The sequence below is a fragment of the Cololabis saira genome, chromosome 1, assembly GCF_033807715.1.
Source record: "Cololabis saira isolate AMF1-May2022 chromosome 1, fColSai1.1, whole genome shotgun sequence".
Taxonomy (NCBI): domain Eukaryota; kingdom Metazoa; phylum Chordata; class Actinopteri; order Beloniformes; family Belonidae; genus Cololabis; species Cololabis saira.
The window spans coordinates 27,077,731-27,098,611 of NC_084587.1; the positions used below are offsets into that span (position 1 = coordinate 27,077,731).

A 20,881-nucleotide genomic window follows, 5' to 3' on the forward strand; every position below is an offset into this window, starting at 1 on the left:
CTTCTAGTAGGTTTGGAAATAATTGAAACAAAATATAAAACAATTGCACATCTACAGTTATTAAAGCAGGCTTAATTGTAGATTGTAACAAATGACTCCAGCTTGTTGAGAGTCCCTGACCTTTGTGACACTCAGAATGTTTTTATTTATTTATGTATTTATATTTATTTATGTATTTACTTAACTAGTATTTACAGTCTAAAATGCCCTATAAAACTGTTTTCAATGGCTTGTTTTCCCTCTGTCTCATTCTCTCTCCCTCTCTTTCCCTCTCCTTTTACCTCTCTGTCGTACCAGGTTCAGGATGCAGCAGGAGAACATTGTCGGTTCCAGTCCCATGAGCGCCCCCTCTAGGCTGATTCAGACTTTGCAGGCTGCCCCTGACACACACCCGTCCAACCTCAACCTCGTGTCTGCTACACAGACCAGCCTACATTTCAGCTGGAAGGTAGTAAAGCACGACTGCACGCACCAACAGTACTCCTGACTGTGTGACACCATTAACCCTTTTTCTGCCCCTTTACACTCATTTAAACATTGGTGATTCAACTGGGATTTCTTTTGCTTCTTTGAAAACCCTCTCTGTATTCACTCTCATTTTCACATCAGTGCATGCGTGCACAGGGTACACACTGCATGTCCATCCACCAGAAACAGGACTGAACGGGTCGAGTGGCTGTCAGCCTGTAATCAGCGTCTCTCCTGGTTATCAGTGCTAACACTAATTTGTCACATTTCCCATTCGCCATCTTGGAACACTACCAGCACAAACTGCAATGTAATTTTCTCCTCACTGTCTTTTTTTTTTCCTCTTTGCTTTTGCTCTTTCTTGTCATCCATCTCTTCTTCCCTCCATCCCCCTTTTGCTTCCCTTTCAACTCTTCTATTATAACATAAATGGAGCTCAAAGTATTTTGCATTTAAGAGCCAGAATGAGAAGAAGAGCCTGTCAAATCAGACACCAACTCTGAGTCTCTTTGAACTACCAGTGCAGCATGCTAATGGGATTGTACCTTTATGTTAGCACCCAGCCAGAGCTACGCTAGTTTCCTGCTTTAATGAAACCATCACAATGGTTTTAGCTAAGGCTATTATTCTGAGATACATATTAAGGGTAATAAAGCTAATGTGACATTCTGTGTTATAGCCCCTAAATGCTAAGCTGTGCTAAATCACTCTGGTATTTAAAATGACTGGGTGTCTCAGGTCCTTATCATCTGTGTAGCATAAAGCAACAACTATGAATGTTTATGTTTATGTTTATTGAAGGATCCCCATTAGAGACACATGACTGAGCCTCTAGTCTTCCTGGGGTCCTAAATAAAACAAATACAATACAAATGTACAGCTAAAAATACAATTTAAAATAAAAACAGAAAATAAAAATAAAAAATAAAATAAAATACAAAGAACACAGATACAAAGAACAAATTCACATTATAAATCAAAAGAACAGATTTACAAATCACAGTTATGTATTTGGCAAATTGGCTAGGTATATCTTGATATTCTTTTTGAAAGTAATTTTGCTATGTATTGTAGAAAATATATTTTTGGGCAGTGCATTCCAGAGGGTTATTGACCTATATATACCAGTATGTTTCAGACAGTTTGATTTAGGTGTTGTTTGTATTCTTATGTTACCAGAAGCTGCTCCCCTGGTGTTGTAACCATGTACAGAAGTCATTTCTAACTGGTGAGCCAAGCTATACGGCTTGCCAGTGGAAATAATGTTCCACAGTAGCATTATAAGACTCACTGCTAATTTCTTTTCAACCATTCTTTTCAACCATTAGCCATGATGAATGTTGTCTGTAATCAAGCAATCAAGTACTCTTGTCATGCTCTTGGTTTTGATATCCAAGACTCAATATCTGCATTTCGTTTAGTTAAGGTTTTGGGTCTTGGTTTACTTGTGCTTTGACTTCTGTTTTCTGTTCAGCTCTTCTTCTTGTTTTTAGGTAGTTTCATATATAACTTTCATAACCTTTACATCAAGTGTGTTCACATCAACTCTGTGGGTATACAGTATATATTGTCTGGTTTTTTCTATATTTCACGGCCAGTCTGTCTGTTTGATATCCCCTCATGCTCCTGTGTTCCCCTTTGCAGTTTGGTTCTTTTTCAGTGCAGGTGGAATTGTGTGTTTTAAAGTAAAGGGCTTGTGCTTGCTAACCATGGCCAAACCACATAACAATTTTAGACAAATTGAAAATGATGCACTGAAGGAAAAGGAGGTCAAATACAAAGAGATGGATCAGAAGTCAGGTTGTCAGAGGATGTTAAGCAATAAAAAAAAGGTTCTGTTATGCCAGTTTAGAGTTTGAAGTGATCACAAAAAAATGTTTGTTCTTGAAAACTTGAAAAAAACCTCTTCTGAGATTATTTGTCTGTATTTCCATTTAAGGGAGCTCTAAACATGACTTTCAGTTGATGTCAGTTAACCTTTACTGCCTGGGTCGATATTAGTTAAATGTGATTGCTTGTCATGGTCAAATTTTCTAAGGTTTTTTTAATTCAATTTGCATAACATCTGTCTACCTTTTTTCTGAACACACTGTGTTACAAAAAGGCTGCAAAACTTTGGAAATGATTGAAACAGCAAAATATTTTTCTGAAATTTTTCTTTTCCAAATAATATGCTCAATATAATCTTTTTTTATTATGATTTTATTTTGTCACTAATATTTTTTTTTTCTTTTATAACTAATGGAGCAGTTTTTCCTCAAAAAGTTCTTCTTTTGATCAAATCCAAAATTAGTAACACAAGAGTAACTCTAGTTGTCCCCTTAATAACATTAAAACTAACTATAAGCTCTAAACTCCTCACCAGTCGGTCTGAACCGCAACAAGCTTTGAGGATTACCATGACCTAGATGAGTGAGAGTCTACACCAGGGAATAGTTATCCTCATTGATGGAGTAAAAATGGATGATAAACACTAAAAAAGAAAATACGAGTTTATGGAACATCTGGCTGGGAAACAACTTTGAAAATGGTGATTTATCTTTAAAACAGCTCTTTACTTTTAGTCAAATGCTGAGGTATTTATACTGGATCAGAATTGTGTTCATGTGCATGTAACTTTACTCACCAATCTTGCTTGGAGAGTAGTGATAATAAAGGTGATGACTTGGTACTCTGACATTAAATAACAAAGCAACACATCACTCATATCAGATCCTCTTTGTCTTTGTCACTTTCCAGCCTCTTCCAGAGTCCGAGTACAATGGCAGCCCAGAAACTGTAGGCTACAGGCTGCGTATATGCAGCACGGACAGTCAAGGAGAGGACAGGACTGAGGATGTTGAGGGAGGAGGAGAAATCACCAAGGCCACAATAGAAGCCTTGAATCCCTGGACCCAGTACCGGATTCAGATACAAGCCTTCAACTCAATAGGACCAGGAACGTGGAGCGACCCTGTTGCTGCACACACTGCTGAATCTGGTATGAGCCCAGACCTTATATATTCTTCCTGCCTGTTTGCAACTGTCCAACAGTAATGCCTGTGGAACATCGCATGAGCTGAGCATAAGAAGGCAGATAGATGAGAAATAAAGTGCTCCAATTACCCTCTGATGTCTCCTCACATCATGCCAACCATTTCTGAACTCTACTAGCTCCCTTTTATTTCAAAGAGGGGAAGACTGGTGAGGGGGGGACGATTGAGGTAAAATCGAAGATTGTCTCAGAGAGGGTAGCAGCACTAAACTGTGTGTGTGTGTGTGTGTGTGTGTGTGTGTGTGTGTGTGTGTGTGTGTGTGTGTGTGTGTGTGTGTGTGTGTGTGTGTGTGTGTGTGTGTGTGTGTGTGTGTGTGTGTGTGTGTGTGTGTGTGTGTGTGTGTGTGTGTGTGATTTCTTCATGTGCTCTTTAGTTCCATGCGGATCACCATTGAATGTGACTGCTGAGGCGGTGAGTTCCTCCAGAATCATGCTCAGCTGGACCGCTCTTCCTCAGGCTCAAAGGAATGGAGTTATTCTTGGTTATAAGGTGAATAAAGCACTCAAACACGCATTCAGTCCAACTATAATATTCTCACTTGACCCTCAACCCATTACCACTTCCTCCAACACCATCATACACTCCCACACACAGATGCCTACAGACGTGCACACAGGAATCTGATAGAAGATGAAAATGATGAAATATCCTGTAACCATTCCAGTTTGCTCCTCTTGCACTATTGCTTTTAAAAGCACCCTGCTGCAGTTATTATGTTTGAGGGCATGTGTGTAATAGTATGCATGCATATTAGAGAGACTTTACTGCTTTCATAAAACAGCAGGTTGTGTCATGTCGTAGGTGAAACAATAGCGAGCTTATTCATTTGTGAAAAATGGGCCATAATCCATAAAGCCTGTTGGTTTTGGAAGGTACTTTATCTGTAATACTAAAACAAAAACTGCAGCTTGGCAAAAAAAAAGCGATGTTTTGTGCGTACATCCACAGTCTGAATATGCTTCGGAGATTCAGCGTTGGTATTTAAGTCCAGACTTCCCACCCACTTAAGAAACACATTGTGCATGCTCTCCACGTTCCCCACGTTAAAGCTCACCGTTGTTTTTCCAAAATAAAGCAGAGCAATCTCTTGTGTTTCAAACCCAGATGGTTACCCTCAGGTGGTTTAACATAAAATTTAAATTGAGAGCAAACACTTACAAAATGCCTAGATTTTCTTTTCCAGTATTGCTTTTCTAGATAAGTAACCCTCATCAAGCATATTTTACTGATACAAAAGTGTCATTAAGTGCACCCCTTAATTTTTACCCAAACACTGAAGAGTAAAGATTTAAAAGGGAGGGAATTTATTCTTAATTGTGTGGAGACAATTGTTATAAATGCTAAGATCTGCAAAAAGAAAACAAACTGTGTCTGGTGTAATATAAACCCGTGTCTTTCTTTTTTTATTTTCTTTTATAATTTTTTTTTTCTGGGACTATAGAATCCAGGTCATATCATCCACCATGCCTGAAGCACATTACACCTCACATCTGTGTTTTTTCTTGTGCCTTCCTGTGGATCTCACCAAGCAGCATGCCGACTGTTTTAATGGATGCGAAGTGGCTGCCAGCAGCTCTTTAACACCTTCAACCCCCCAGTGGATGTTGAATAGTTGCTTCTGCTTCATGCTGTGCATGCCTTTCTACAATTTTCGGGTTGTTTTTTTTTTGTTATTTAAGATTGAGGTGACATTTCCTTCAGCTCCTTGTAAATGTGTAAAATACCTGTCCAAGTCAATAAAGGTTAAGAAATGAGAGAGAGTAGTTCTTGAGAGCAACGTTCAGAGGGAATACTCCTGCATAGTTAGGTAGTTTTGCTTTACTTATACAGTATGTATGTGCAAGTAGAATTGGAAAAAGTTTGATAATATTCTATATATTTATAGAATATTATATTTATACAGTCACACAGTATCACAAAAAGACTGGGAGATTAAAAACATTTCCTTATATGAGCCACTTCTGTGTGCCTCTATCCTCCATCACTGCCAAAAACCCACCTGAGTCACATCTGTGCATGATCCATCATTGACTGTGACAAACACCAACGCCGTATCATGATTCAATGCCACATGCTGCAAACACTCAAAAACACTGCTGTGATCGGGTATTCACTTTGCGTGGGTTCATCTGCACTGACAGCTCCTTTTTAAAAACAGTCTTAATGAGCCTCTGTACATCAGAATTGGTTTTAATGTTTGAATGCTAGTTTTTCAAAAGTTCTGAATGGCCAAGATTCTGTCTTTATTTGAATGCATTTTGTATGAGCCCGGCTGCTGCCTAAAAGCCATCTCAGCATGATGCTGCATCCCTTCTGTGTTGGTGCTTCACACACTTTTGCAAATGGATATCTACTTGTCTTAACTTTTTATTTATTTAGTTTAGTTTTTTTTTTTAGCATCTCTAAAATGCTAAAACCTACTCCATTGGCTTTATTTTTTGTTTATTTCCATTAAGATCATATTATATTTTACCGACTTGAATAGAGAATGATGGTATATTTAGATCACTTAAAACTAAACTGCAAATAGAGGGACAAATAGGACAAATGGGTGTATGAGAATTCTTATCCATTTGTTTATGTCCTTGTACACAGGTGTTGTACAGGGAGAAGGACTCAGAAGGTCCTCCCAGTGTTCGGGCAGCAGAAGGAGAGGGAAATGTATCGCTGCTCCTCCGAGACCTCAGTAAATTCACCATGTATGTGCTGCAAGTTCTGGCGTACACAAGGATGGGTGATGGCCCACCCAGCAATCCTGTTCTGCTAAGAACCAAAGAAGATGGTAGGAACTCTGTCTCCCTCCATGTCTGGTTACTTGCCAGTATTTTGTTGTCATATTCTTTTGACTCCTCTGTCACAGCCGGCATATGTGGATATTTGTGTTAATCTGTTGAATCAGATGCAGAAACCTGGTAATCTCAGCAGGCCGACCTGAACTAGTTTTGTGTGGATTATAAAACCAAAACATACAGAAACACTCTCAATGACACATGTATGCCCACAAACACACAGAGAAAGGCTCAGACACAGGCCCACCCAGACATGCCCACCGTCATCCTGTATCAGGCGATGTGTCACGTTTGAAAAGTTTTTCTCATTTCAAGATGAAACAAGAAAGGTGAAGTCAATTCCCTGCAGTGTATAATGAAGCTCCATCCTGTGTCTCACACACGTGCACATACTATACGCTCACAGGTTTACACGTACACACTCTTATTGACAAGTATTTGCTGATGTGGAACATGTACTTTCATCAGGAAAAAGACACAGTCAATGTGAGGTTGAATGAATATTGAATTTTCTATATTCTTTAGAACTTCTGCTTAAAATGTGTAAGATAATCGTGTGTGTGTGTGTGTGTGTGTGTGTGTGTGTGTGTGTGTGTGTGTGTGTGTACATGTGTATAGCTGGCAAACATCTACACATACCTTGTGCCTTGTGTCATCATATCATCATATGGGTCGGATGCTGTGATGCTGCATTCTCGTTATAGTACTGAAGGTGCTCCCTTAGAGCCAGTCGTTCTGCTCCTTTTCTTTCTAAAGTCATGTTGATGGGTTGCCATTCTGCTGCCAACTCATCTTTCTGCTTTCTTTTCCAGTACCAGGCCCCCCTGTCCGCATGGTGTTTCCAGAAGTTCGATTGACATCAGTTAGAGTGGTCTGGCAGCCACCTGCATTACCCAATGGGATACTATTAGGTATGAAAACAAAAACAGACATATGGGAGTGAGCAAAACATTGCTGAAGGACACAGCCTAGGTTATAGAAGGAATGATTTAGTAGTTTGTAACATGCGCAGACATAAACACACTTTCTCTTACACACACACTTCTCTGCTGTGATCCCTCAAGAAAGTGAATTAGGTAAAAGCTGGAAAAAGGGAAAAGAGCGGATTCTGTCTCCCGCCTCGAAAAAAGGGGTCAGCTCTCTGTTCTCTCCACTTCACTGCTAGAACCTGTGGGTGTTTATGCATGCTTTTGCATGTGTATAAGCTATGAAGCCAGTACCTGCAGAAAAGGCTGGTATATTTCTAAAGACACTTTCCTCTGTGTGTGTGTGTGTGTGTGTGTGTGTGTGTGTGTGTGTGTGTGTGTGTGTGTGTGTGTGTGTGTGTGTGTGTGTGTGTGTGTGTGTGTGTGTGTATATATATATATATATATATATATATATATACACACACAACAAATTAAATAGAGATTAAATAGTCCGCTCAGCCGTGGCTTGTTATAAAACTAATGATTTCAACTGAAAACACATTAAAGCATGAATAACTGATTTAATATTCATGTTTTTTGGTAAGTGACCATGTATAAGCGGGATAATGCCCTTCGAGGTGTACATTAACATAAATATATGGACGACGCCTCCGCAAAGTCCATATATTTATGTTAATGTACACTTCGTTGGGCATTATCCCTTACATATATGTGTGTGTGTGTGTGTGTGTGTGTGTGTGTGTGTGTGTGTGTGTGTGTGTGTGTGTGTGTGTGTGTGTGTGTGTGTGTGTGTGTGTGTGTGTGTGTGTGTGTGTATATATATATATATATATATATATATATATATATATATATATATATATATATATATACACACACAACAAATTTATACAACGGTCTGTGTGAATGCTCAATTCTGATTGGCTGGCAGGTGTACGTTAAAAGTGATAATCTACACCTAGAAAACAAGTTCGGTCAAATTGCCTGGTATCTTTAATATCATTGCGCTGGATCAACTGCCAGGTGGTAACCACGGCAATGAAGATTCAGAGAAGAGCCGGCTACTGCAGGACGGCGACATGAGTGATTTTGTAATTTATTTTAATTTATTTGGTGAATTTAACAATTTTGATGACTGGGATGCAGAAGAGGAGAGAAAAGAAAATAGGCGAGCAGAGCTGAGCGGACTAGAATATCTCGCGTTGCTAAGTCGTATCTCAGGTCCGTCCTAGTTACTGGAGAAGTCAACACTGTGTCCATTGCATAAGGACGTTATGGGACGGTAGTGATTGTTCCAGGTATAGTCAAACCCTCAGGTGTTACCAAGGAAACTGAGTTATGGCTCGTTAAAAAATTTTGTAACTTACCAGGTGGCAACGGCTGCAGACGAGAGATTAAATAGTCCGCTCAGCCGTGGCTTGTTATAAAACTAATGATTTCAACTGAAAACACATTAAAGCATGAATAACTGATTTAATATTCATGTTTTTTGGTAAGTGACCATGTATAAGCGGGATAATGCCCTTCGAGGTGTACATTAACATAAATATATGGACGACGCCTCCGCAAAGTCCATATATTTATGTTAATGTACACTTCGTTGGGCATTATCCCTTACATATATGTGTGTGTGTGTGTGTGTGTGTGTGTGTGTGTGTGTGTGTGTGTGTGTGTGTGTGTGTGTGTGTGTGTGTGTGTGTGTGTGTGTGTGTGTGTGTGTGTGTGTGTGTGTGTGTGTGTGTGTGTGTACACTTATTTATAAAGATGTTATAACGATGTTTTACTCATGAATATCACTGGGGTAGCAGTTGTGGGTGCAGTTTGAGCTGCTGACCTGGTAACAGAAAAACAGAATGGGGAGAAAATACAGAGTGGAGGTAAAAAAAAAGGAGTGTGTTATTGTGCATGTGTGTGTACTTCAAACAGAGGAAGAGAGTGGCATTCGTCCACTCAGTGGATGAGGCAGTTGAGCGAGACAGTTTGAGTGATGTGTGACTGTATTGTATTGGAGGGAGGACATTTAGTGCGACACCAGTCTTTGACAGAGGGTTGAGTGGGAGGGCAAATCCCTCTTTCAAGCACACTGACATACATAAACATGCAGTCCTACACAAATAAGGGTGTGTGTGTGTGTGTGTGTGTGTGTGTGTGTGTGTGTGTGTGTGTGGACAGAAAAGTTCAGTAATCCTAGACAGCTTCCCTTGTCTCCTACAGTGTGTTTACAGTCGATATAATTTATGTAAACTGTGTCAGGTTGTAAATGACCTTGTTGTGAACATTCTTTTTCAGTTAAATCCCTGTTAAACTGACCTAATATTGTCAGACAAAGAGAGCACAAACACATGACCAATGTCAAAAACCAAGGAGGCTTATTCAAAAAATATTGTTTTCGTATTTTCTGAATTATTTATTTCATTACTGAGATTATTTGAGAACTCTAATGAACGATTCATCAAAGGCTCCTGTTCCTGAGCTGCTCGCTGAAGTTCATTGGCCATTCTCAGCATTGTTGCTAAGCGACCAACGTTATTGACACAGAAAGTGAAGAAGCAGGGAGACTGTTTAGCCAATCAGAATGCAGAACATGATGCACAATGCAAATCCGTGAAGCAGCGAGACGTGAAAGGTGAACCGCGTTATACCAAGGGATTACTGTACTAGCCTATAAACACAAATTTAGCACATCAACTTCTTCAGTAATTCAGCTCACTTCAATAACATGCATCCATAGACTTGTTTTTTTGTTGTTTCTTTGTACAAATACTTTATATACCATTCAAATACCAATACAAATCGAACTGTTCCACAAAATGTTGAAAACAAACAGTAACATAATTTGGAAGCTTATCAAGACACATGGGGTGTTTCAGAGGCTGAGTGGAAGTCTGTTCATAGGATCTGTGTATTGTTCATGTAAGTATGTTGTCTCTCTGGTTTCTTGAGGAAACAAAGGGTCACCCAGGTTCTGAGCTGCCTCGGCATCCATTTTCAGTCTCCCGTTTCTCCTGTCCCATCTGTCCAATGCAGTATGATTTAGCATTATAGAGCTGGGAGAAATAATGTCCTCCTGATATTCAATGCAAAAAAATAATGTGTTCTGACCCAATTGTTTAGATGCCGTTTCTGATCTGCTTCTTTTCAAATAATCTTACACTGGCAGTGTTCATATTAACATACAATCAGACTATCTGATGAGATTATCACCCATCTAACCAGATTAGGCAAAAATCTCTGAATATTATCCTGCTGCATGAGACCTAATAACATGTGCTTACTTAGGAGTTTGAAGCTTGTGTATTAGTGGGGATGTCTGACAACGTGTGTGTGCGCTTGGTGTATAATACGATCCTAAAAAATAAAAATGAGTCTTTGTGAGTGGCTGGTGGCCTGTGGAAAGGTCGGAGAGAGATCAGTGATGTGCGTGCGTGCGTGTGTTGAACCATGCTAGTGTGACTGCATGGCTTACTGGAGTTGAGACAGGGGAAACAGACACAAGCTGTGTGCACCGTGGGTCACTGCCAAGGTTACAGAAGAGTGGCAGCATGTTTATAACTGTCAGTGACAGAGAATATGAATGTGTGAAATTGTATGAACATGCACTGGAGTTCAGCATTAAAATTACAGCAGTCTCTATCTAGGAAAGCACAACATGTGTCATATCGCCTCAGAATGGATATGTACTTTCCTCACCTCCAGAGAAACACGTTTCTTTTTTGATATGGTGAGGGGGATTAAGCTGCAAGTATGACATTGTGCAGCTATGTTTCTCACATGGTGTTGTCTTTCCACAAACACACAAAGAAATACATTCAGATGTGGAATTTCTCTCACAGCTTGTCTTTTTTTCTGTTCTCCCTTTAGGCTACCAGATCTCCTACCGGCTTGACAGCAGGGACCCTCAGCGCTGGACCACGGTGGAGGTGGGCTCCAACGCTCGCCAGTTCACCGTCACAGGACTTTCCCCCGAGCAGACCTACGTGTTCCGCCTCATTGCTCGCACTGCCGTGGGCTGGGGCGAGCAACAGGAAGCCCTGGTAGTGACCACTGAGCGCAGAGGTAAAGGACACACACCTAGGCACTGTTTATGTTTAATTTTTCTGTCTCATGGCCATTCAAGGTTCCCCACAAAACAGTTGATAATTTATTTGAAAAGTTTCTCTATCCTTGTCAGCAAAAGCGGAAACAGATGCCATCCATAATATAGATGATAATAAATTAGCTATCTCAATGACAGCAAACCAAGCTCTTTTTGGGAAGAATAAATGGAAGAGTTGAGGCCCTTTGAACAGTTCAGAAGCAATTACTCCATGAAAAACAGCTCTGAACACACACGATTATATCCAGCAGAAAGGTTGAGCATGACTCATAGGTGCAACTAATCTGAACCATTTGAAAATAGAGGGCAGTAAAATACTGCTGCAGAGCTTAATCTTATGTTACTTTGTAATGATGGCTTCATTTCAAATGTGGAATCCATATAAGTCAGGTCCAAGGCTTGATATACAGGCTTAGTTGTAGGTTTATAACTGAAACATGGTCATACTAAATGCTCTCAGCTGCTGTAAGCTTGTGCCAGTGCTTTCATTCTTCTTTCATTGATGAGTCCAAATATTTCAGTTGAAGACCTCCATGACACATCATTTGCTTCATTTGCAAGCATTATTCAATTAAAATATTTTTTTCTTTTTGTTGCTGAATAATTCAGTCAGAATAAAAGGGTGACTCTTTGAGCAATGATCAGGAAAAGTCATGCCATCTTGTATTCACGCAGTACAGATATCATGTGAAATTCATAAGACAAGCTGTAAAATGCTTTTAATAAACCTCACAAACATAAAGAATAAAATATCCTGTGAATGTTTAAGCAGGAATCCCAGATTAACAGCAGAATCTTTTAACCTGCATTTATTTTTTTATTCATCCTTTTCTGTATTTTATTTCCTCATAAAATGTTAAAGCTCTTACACTAATTCTAAAACAAGCAGTCCTCACAAAGATGGGGCTTGAGGATGGAAAACCAAATCGAGGCAAGTTATCTGGGACATGTAGAATCCATTGTTACTGATCACTAAATCTTATCACAAGATAAAAAGCATGACCTTTCAAGTGAGCGGGGAATTTAAATGAACACAATGATACAAAATGACATTTAGGCATTTATGTGGACTGAGATAAATGCGTGTACTAAATATTACAAGCGTGAGAGAGACAGGAATTAAAAAAATAACCTGGGGAGTCTTCAACAAGGGAGAAATAATGTACAAAGTGAAGATGATTCTTGAAGTCTAATTCTAAAACTGAGAGTCAGTGCCTGAAAGCTACCGCTGTATGCCATCAATCTTATTTCCAAAATCAGTCATTACCGCCAATCAATAGTTCTGGCTTTGCTCGGAAATTGTGGCAACTGTGTTTTTGTTTTTAATATACCTGTAATATTTCATCTAATTTTAGAAGTCAACAGTCTGTACAAATACCAACCACAGAAGACTTTAGAAACAGAGTCAAACACAGACTTTGACAGCTCTTGCGCGTGGTGAAATGTATGAGGTTTAGCAGGTTTGCAACTCTCCTGCTGTTTAGTTAAAAAAAAAAAAAAAATACTTGAGAATGAACAGGTTTTCCCTCAAACAAAAATATGTCCTTTTTGGCCATGAAGAACAGACATTTTTGAGGCGACATGGCTCTGAAAAAAGGTATACTGAACAAATAGCCTTTTACCTTTCTTTTTTTTTCTATTTTAGTAACAAATAAAAGTCTAGCTTTTATTGTTCTCAAGAAGATGTGGTGTTTTCTCGTCACATAGTCCAGACATCATGTGGACTTCATACCATAAGATTGGAAAATGCTTTAAATTAAGGCATTTAAGTAAATGATTACAGACGACTGGTGGTGAAACAGGTGCTGAGGGTGCAGTTAGATTCAAGGCTGGACTCTTTGTAACAGCTAGTAAAGTTATTCACTACTCAGATCTTAGCTTTTGTTGAGTTGATCTGGGTCAAGTTTATAACAGGATGAAATGGTGTCAACACATTGACTACTGCTATCTACCAGCGTTTGCTGTTTTATAATTTCTTTTATACCAACAACAGAAACATAAAATTGCATATTACTGGTAAGCATCCAGAAATAAAAACTTTAACCAATATTTACTCATTGTATAAGGGAAAGATGGAGAGATTTATACAAGAAAGCATCATAAATTTCTGCTAAAAGCAATTAGTTTTAGTTCAGACCGATTTAAAGATACCATGCTTTTGTGTAATTTCAAATTCTTCGACACATTTCTGATACTGATCAGAAATGTATAAATGTAAACATCAGATTTCAGGACAAAAGCAGAGCTGATGCAGCTCTGATATGAGGTAAGATAAAGAAAGCACAGAAAGGGAAAAGTTGAGCACGATTCATATTTTGAGCTTCTATAATAAGAGTAGGGCTGAACAACACAACTGCCTCACAGGTGCAGTCTGGGAAGGGAAAAAAAGACTTAAGGGAGACAAATTAAAATTCTTTGGTCTGTAGACTAATCATGAATATTCATGTTAGAAACAAACAAGAAGCCTGTAACAACGTTACATTAACAGATGCTTCTTTTCAAAGCGACTTACAACTGAGGAAAAATAATCGAGCCACAGAAAATGCAGTAAATTGTAGAGTAAGTGCGGTTAAGAGAGCATGTAGGTGTGGGTTAAAAGGTTAGAGAGATTAAGTTGTCATGGATAGGGAGCGCTCTTAGGAGAGGAGGGTTTACAAGAGCTTCTTGAAAACGCAGAGGGACAGCCTGCTCTTGAAGTATAGAGTAACCTAAAATACCTAACCAAATATTTGTGTGCAGATTAACACCCATAAAGCTAAAATATACTAAATAATTAATGGCCCAGTCTCCAGGTACCAGGTTTTAACAACCTGAAAAGCAGAAACCTGTACATGTACTGTACAAACAAAACACATCTCTGAGCTAGTGCAGAGCGATAAGCAAGCATAGGAAAATTAAAAACAACAAATTCTCACCAACGAACTGCAACTAGAGAGCCAGAAGCGAACTGCTCGCGTACAACCACACTAAATAACAATGGAAACAATCCCAAAAAGGTGCTCCGACGCTCCGATTTGGATGCTGAAAGATGCACAATCACACACAGCACCATGAGCAAGGAGGGAAGTAGTCCAGAACCGTAACAATGGCTCTAAAGCACATTTATTCCTAACTGGAATATCATTAACTATGACCCTCAGGGAAGTCTTTCCACTTCCTCCCAGGATTAGTTACAAGAGGCCCCTACTCTGTGAAGCAGGTTAGTGACAAGCTATATTCCTGCTAATGATTATAAAAACACTCGGCTGCACTAATCGTTAACGGGGACCTATAAATGTTGCCATTGAAATCAGTGTGCTAATATGAAGCACTGTGAGCTTTTTAATGACTCGGTGACACAGTATATGGTATGAAATCATTTATGTATTGCAAAACTAATTTTATGTAAATGTTATCTTGAGCCTGCAGCTGGTTTTTATAAAGTTTCATCAAGAGACAACTGAAAGACAGAGAATCTGAGCACAACCACACAATCACAAAAGCAAGTTCACACCTATGTTTAAACATTTCTTTACAGTATGCGCTGTAAGAATCAAAAGTTGAAGGGGAAACAAAAATTCAGTTTTATGTACAAATGAAAGTGCTGTTACAGAGAATGTTTTTGATACATATATCAAAGCATAATGGCTTCAATCATAAAATTGATATTACTGTATTTTGAGGACCATTAGGCGCACCGGGTTATAAGGCGCAATATCAATGAATGGGTCTATTTTCATACATAAGGCACACCAGATTATAAGGCGCATGATAAAACATATATAAAGCAAAAAAAACATCTGGTAAGTCGAACTTTATTCAACTCATTCACAATAACTCAAATATTGTTCAGTTGTAACTAATACAGAAAAATAGACTCACATTTTAAATAATTCGTCTCCCACGAATCCACCAATAAAAAGTGCCGGAGGTAAACGCAGTACTACGTGCTGTTCTCTGATTGGTTCATTGTTGCCAGCGACAGCAGACAGCTGAAGTTATTGTGAGGTTGGAACAACATTAGGTTATAACTAGATTATGATATAGATTTGAAAATTGGGTTTACGCTTAAAACCTAACGTTTAATTACAGTGAGGTAACATTGACCAGATGTTGTATGATGGTTGCTTGCCAGCGCTACATAATTAGTTATCTAACACTGTCTGACGTTGCAACCCGTATCCAACCAAGGACCAATTTTAATACAACATCCCCGTGTCAGCTGAACAGCCCGACCATCAATCAAGCGGAGCGGCTTCGTCACTTACCAAAGTCGCACCAAAACATTTTGACAGATTTTTGAGCACAGTGTACCACATAAAATTGGTACGAGGTCAGTAAGCACAACAAAATTCACACATAAGGCGCACCTGATTATACAGCGCACTGACGGTTTTTGAGAAAATGCAAGGATTTTAAGTGCGCTTTAAAATACGGTACTTTTGATGTATGCACGATTGTAATTTGAGGTGATGTATTATGATTTTTTTTCCCCTTCATTTTACATTTTGTCACCAAGTGTTTACACTCTGCATCTGTGAGCTCATTAGATTCGTGTTCAAGTGTTTGTAATCATCAGGTGGTCTGCAATTATCCTGAAGCTGCTGAATGTGAACTCCACCCTGGAGAATTTACGTCTGGGTTGCCAGCATTATCTATATTTTTAAGTCTTTCATCAGGAATCATGATAACCTTCTTAATAACTCATTTTATTATCAACTTTTTTTTGTTCTGGAGGTGTATGATCCCACCAAATTGAAAGCACCTCATGATTGAAGTCAGAGTGGTTTTGAAGCAAATGATTAACTTTCAGCCTTTTTATCCTTGATCCCGCTCTCTCCAATTTTCTCTGTCAGCTTAGCAGCACCATCTGTGTCAATCAAAACATAATTGAAATGCCATAGAAGTTTCAAAATAAGTCAGTTATGGGATTTTTTGTCTAAGTTCAGAATCATAACACGTCGTTCAAAGGTATGGTCTTGTGTAGACCGTTTTAATTTGATGAGATATCATAACATCCAAAGCTTCATTAAGAGGATTTCTTAAGAAGAGGATTCAGGGGAGCTCTGTTCCACTTCAGTAACATAATGGCTCATTCTTAGTGTGAGATTGGCTAAACAGCCTAATAGAGATATCTTCTGTTGATCCTGAAGAGACCCACTTAATCCCTAGAAAAGGAAAATTATCTTTAAGGGTGTGAATGTGGACGTGTGGGGCCAAATGCAATAAAGAGAAAATGTTGACTACATTTTCATAGATTTAACTGTGCCAGTTTTTGCCTTCAAGCTTTGATAACTGATAAGTTAATGGGGAAATGACATATTTGGCTTAAAGGGGACCTATTATGAAAAACACAGTTTCTTTTGCTTTAACATATATAAAGTGGTCTCCCCTCAGCCTGCCAACTCAGAGAAGGAGGAAAGCAACCAAATTCTGCAGTGTCTGTACAGCCGCCCGGATGAGCCATCCAGTGTGATGTGGCTTCTACGAGCCGTTCAGATTCTGCTCCCTTTCGTTACGTAACGACAGAAGCGATGCGTGAAACCACACCCACAACTAACTCTAGCCGGAAAAAACAACAACTCTGGCGGCCGGAGCTTCCGCCATTTTCTACGCGTCATTCAGGCAGCCAATCAGCACAGTGCCTCATTATCATAGCCTCCCCGCCCACTCAGAATCCCTCATAGAGAATGAGGTTAGAGAATGGGAAGATAAAGACATGGCTCAGAGGCTGAATTTCTAATTTATTTAGCAAAAACAATCAAAAGCTTGTTTTTAAGACATTCAAGGCCTGTTTAAAATAGATATTAAATGCCATGATAGTTCCCTTTAAATAAATCACTTAATGTCTTCTCATTTATGAAGCAGTTACACAGTATGAATATGATAAAAGCGCTTCCGTACGTGGATATTATATTTTAACCAAAACATGATCTTAACTGTGGATAAAAGCAAAGGGGAAGACAGGCAGGACATAGATGGTATCAGAAAGATAAAAGACGGTACAATATACGGCAGTCAGATTTGGAAGAAAATGAGCAATGAGGTTTGTGTTCAGAAGCAGACAAAGATTTGACTCAAATTACTTTGGATAAGGATGAGTGGTGGGTGTCAAAGCTGTATGAGGCTGTGTGTGCATTTGGGAAAATAAGTGCAGATTAATTAAACTTTAAGGACAATCGATAATGCTTTTATTCCGAGGCTTAATCGATAACCCGTTGCCCCTAAAATTAGACAGTTTTATCTTGTGTCGTGTGTGTGTGTGTGTGTGTGTGTGTGTGTGTGTGTGTGTGTGTGTGTGTGTGTGTGTGTGTGTGTGTGTGTGTGTGTGTGTGTGTGTGTGTGTGTGTGTGTGTGTGTGTGTGTGTACAAAGGTCTGCATATCACAAAGCTACTGTTAGATAGTTGTACAGATACGGACAGCCAGAACCATCTTATAATTGAGTTGCAAAGACACAAAACTGTGATGTTTTGATTTACTTATATTTAATCACTGCAACACATTAAGATATTTTGTTGACCGCAGATTACAAAAAAGTAGAAATGAGGACATCATCATATTAAATGTGGATGCAGATCTATATAAGTTCACTTGTTTTTTTTAAGTGTACTTCATAACTATGACTCATTCAAGATACACACTTCCTCTGATCAAGCAAAGGGGATTAAACAAGACACCCTCCAGCTGGATTTCAACATTAGAAGAACTTATTTCTTTGTCACATTTCTGGTCCTCTGATCTCTTTTTGATTTATACAAGTGAGCATGACAAAAACAAAGAAAAGAAAGAATGAAAGAAAAACTTAACAGAGCTGATGGAAGCAAAGATGCAGTAAATTATCCTTTATTAGAAACAATCTTAACTGAGTTTTCGTTAAGATGGCAAATACAGGTTTCCATGCTTTTGCCATATTTGAAGTTTTTGACCCATCACGTCATCATTCAAGTGTTCATGTTCTCACAACTACTGTTCAGGTTGACTTTTAAATTAAGAGAAGATATAATCAAATTTTCTGCATGAACTGATTTCTGTACAACCTTCCTCCAACCTCCTCACACCCACAGAGCGTCCACAGCCACCCAGGAAGTTGTCTGTTCCTCAGGATGAGGTTGAATCTCGCCAGCTTCATCTATACTGGGTTGGCAGTGGGTCAGGTTCCTCACTTCTGAGATACTTCACTCTGCACTTCAAGGAGCTACCCAGCGGGACTTGGAAGGCGCACACAGATGATATCCCACACAACGTAACCACCTGGATTGTTGACAGGTACGCACACACCTGCACAAATGTAACATTACAGGCAGGCATAAACATACATACCTGTCTGTTTCATGACAATGTTGGGTTTGTACTAAAATAGCACTGTCTGGAGAATGTTTACAGGTTATTGTGTTGGTGTTTTTAAAACTGAGCCCAACTCTGAGGGTGTGCATGGTTGTGTGTCGCTGTGTAGCCCTGCGATGTACTGACAATTTATCCTCACCGTCTTCTCTATCACAGCTGAAATATAGGCTCAAGCAGACTCTCATAACGCTGAATAGGATTTACAGCAGGTATAGACAGTGGATGGACACGTTTTATGATTATTCTGACCAGTCAACTTGAATACATTTGTTATTATGCATCGGTGCCATTTCTAACTTTGTTGGGGCTCTATGCAAATTGCTGTTTTGGGGCCCGACTTTGCCGAACTGCGATGAGCAGATTCCTAATCCATCAGATGATCCACCAACATGTCACTTTCAATTACACTTCAACTGACAACGACAATTTGAAACTGACAAAAGTATCAATAGATAATAATTTACTAAACACAGACAAATAAAAACTTTGGTTCAATTGAACATTAAAAAACAAACAAATGAAACTGGCCAGGACAAATGAATTGGTACCCCTGGAAAATATGTTAAATAATTTGACCCATAATGACATATTTAAATAAAGAATTTCCTGTAGTTATCATCACAGCTGTCTTCAATCTTCAGTCAGATAGTCTGATTTTTTTAAAGGGTTAAATGCTGTCACTCTGAGAGAGGAGAGAGTTGTCTGAGAAGATCAGAAAGAAAATTCTAGACAATTAGTTAAAGGTAAAGGCTGGAAGACCATCTCCAAGCAGCTTCATGTTCTTGTGACTACCGTTGGAAATTTCATTCAAAAGTTTAGGTTCCACAGGACTGTAACCAACATCCCTGTACATGGATACAACAACTAAGATTGATCATATAAATGGTAACCAAAGAACCCAGTGCAACTTTCAAAAAGATTCAATGTTACCTCCAAGGTCAACTTCATCTGTCATTGTTTAAATCAAAGTGAACAACCAAGGAAGACTAGACTGTTAAAAACAATAGTAAGACACAGACTGGAATTTATCTAAATGCATATTTATAAGCCACAAAGCTTCTGGGAGTGTCCTTTGGACACGTGAATTCAAAACTGGAGCTTTTTGACGAGTCACATCAGCTCGATGTTCAGACAAAAATGAAAGAGACTGTAGCTACTGTGAAACATGGAGGAGGCTCGGTTATGTTCTGGAGCTGCTTTGCTGCATCTGGGTCAAGTTGTCTTGAATCTGTGCAACGTTATCTCAAGACTGTGAAGACATTCTGGAGACAAATGTGCTGCCCAGTTTCAGAAAGCTTGGTCTCAGTTGCAGGTCATGGGTCCTCCAACACAGGGTGCTTGCGCAAGTCTTGAAAGTCTTAATAAGTATGGAATTTTTAAACACTGTTTTCCAGACCTTGAAAAGTCTTGAATTTTGTGTGAAAGTCTTAATAAAGTATGGGGAAAAAATGTATGGTAGAATTTTACAGTATGCTCAAAGGCATTGTGAAAATGTGAAATTCATGTACTTGTGATTTTCATGTTTTGAAACGTTTTCATCAGTAAAAACATAATTTACTGTGAAAAATGCATTCGTTCATTGAATACTAGCCTATAAAAAATTCTAACAAACATTTCTAATAAACACAATTGGTACAATCTCAACTAATGAAGTAGGCAGTAGGCACACAAGTATACAAGTACGTAAAGTTAAGGTCTTGGGAAAAAAAATATCAGTTTTAAAAAAGTCTGGGAAAAGTCTGGAATTTTAATTTGGAAAAAGAGCAAGCACCCGGCAACAGGATAATGACCCAAAACACACAATACAGCCAAGAATGATTAAGAACAAATCATTGGACTATTCTGACGTGTTCATCTGGGAGTGCTGATCTGAATCCTATTGAACTTGTCTTCATCAATGAAAATAATCAATTCATACTTACATTGTACACTTTGACTGGGATGTTTTCAGTTTATTACCGCTATAACTTTCTGTATTATTAATGAGATTGCAACCTGAATAACAGTAAAATCCTGACCAACTTCAGCAGCAGAAGTCTCTCTCCTTCTTGTCTTCACTCAGACCGTAGTTGCATTTCCATTACCACTATATTTATGCAAAACCACTCCTCACAAAGGAAAACCTCAACTGAAAACACCTAGAATACATCAAAAATTGTCAACTGTTGCAAACTTTTTTATGCTTTCATGATGTGTCCCGTAGTCCAGTTTAGCACTGAAGTGTAATGGACACACTTTTT

The 20,881-nt window shown here is 38.8% G+C and overlaps 1 protein-coding gene across 3 annotated transcripts in view; it reads left to right on the plus strand.

Annotated features, from left to right (window-relative positions):
- Positions 1-20,881, plus strand: part of LOC133441855 (protein sidekick-1-like) — a 383,972-nt gene that overhangs the window by 328,593 nt on the left and 34,498 nt on the right. For all 3 annotated transcript variants that reach the window (XM_061719569.1, XM_061719580.1, XM_061719588.1), the window contains 7 exons: positions 298-448; positions 3,208-3,448; positions 3,877-3,992; positions 6,099-6,285; positions 7,105-7,203; positions 11,083-11,277; positions 18,362-18,563. In XM_061719569.1, coding sequence (XP_061575553.1) covers positions 298-448; positions 3,208-3,448; positions 3,877-3,992; positions 6,099-6,285; positions 7,105-7,203; positions 11,083-11,277; positions 18,362-18,563 — 1,191 coding nt within the window. The remainder of the gene's footprint in view (positions 1-297; positions 449-3,207; positions 3,449-3,876; positions 3,993-6,098; positions 6,286-7,104; positions 7,204-11,082; positions 11,278-18,361; positions 18,564-20,881) is intronic.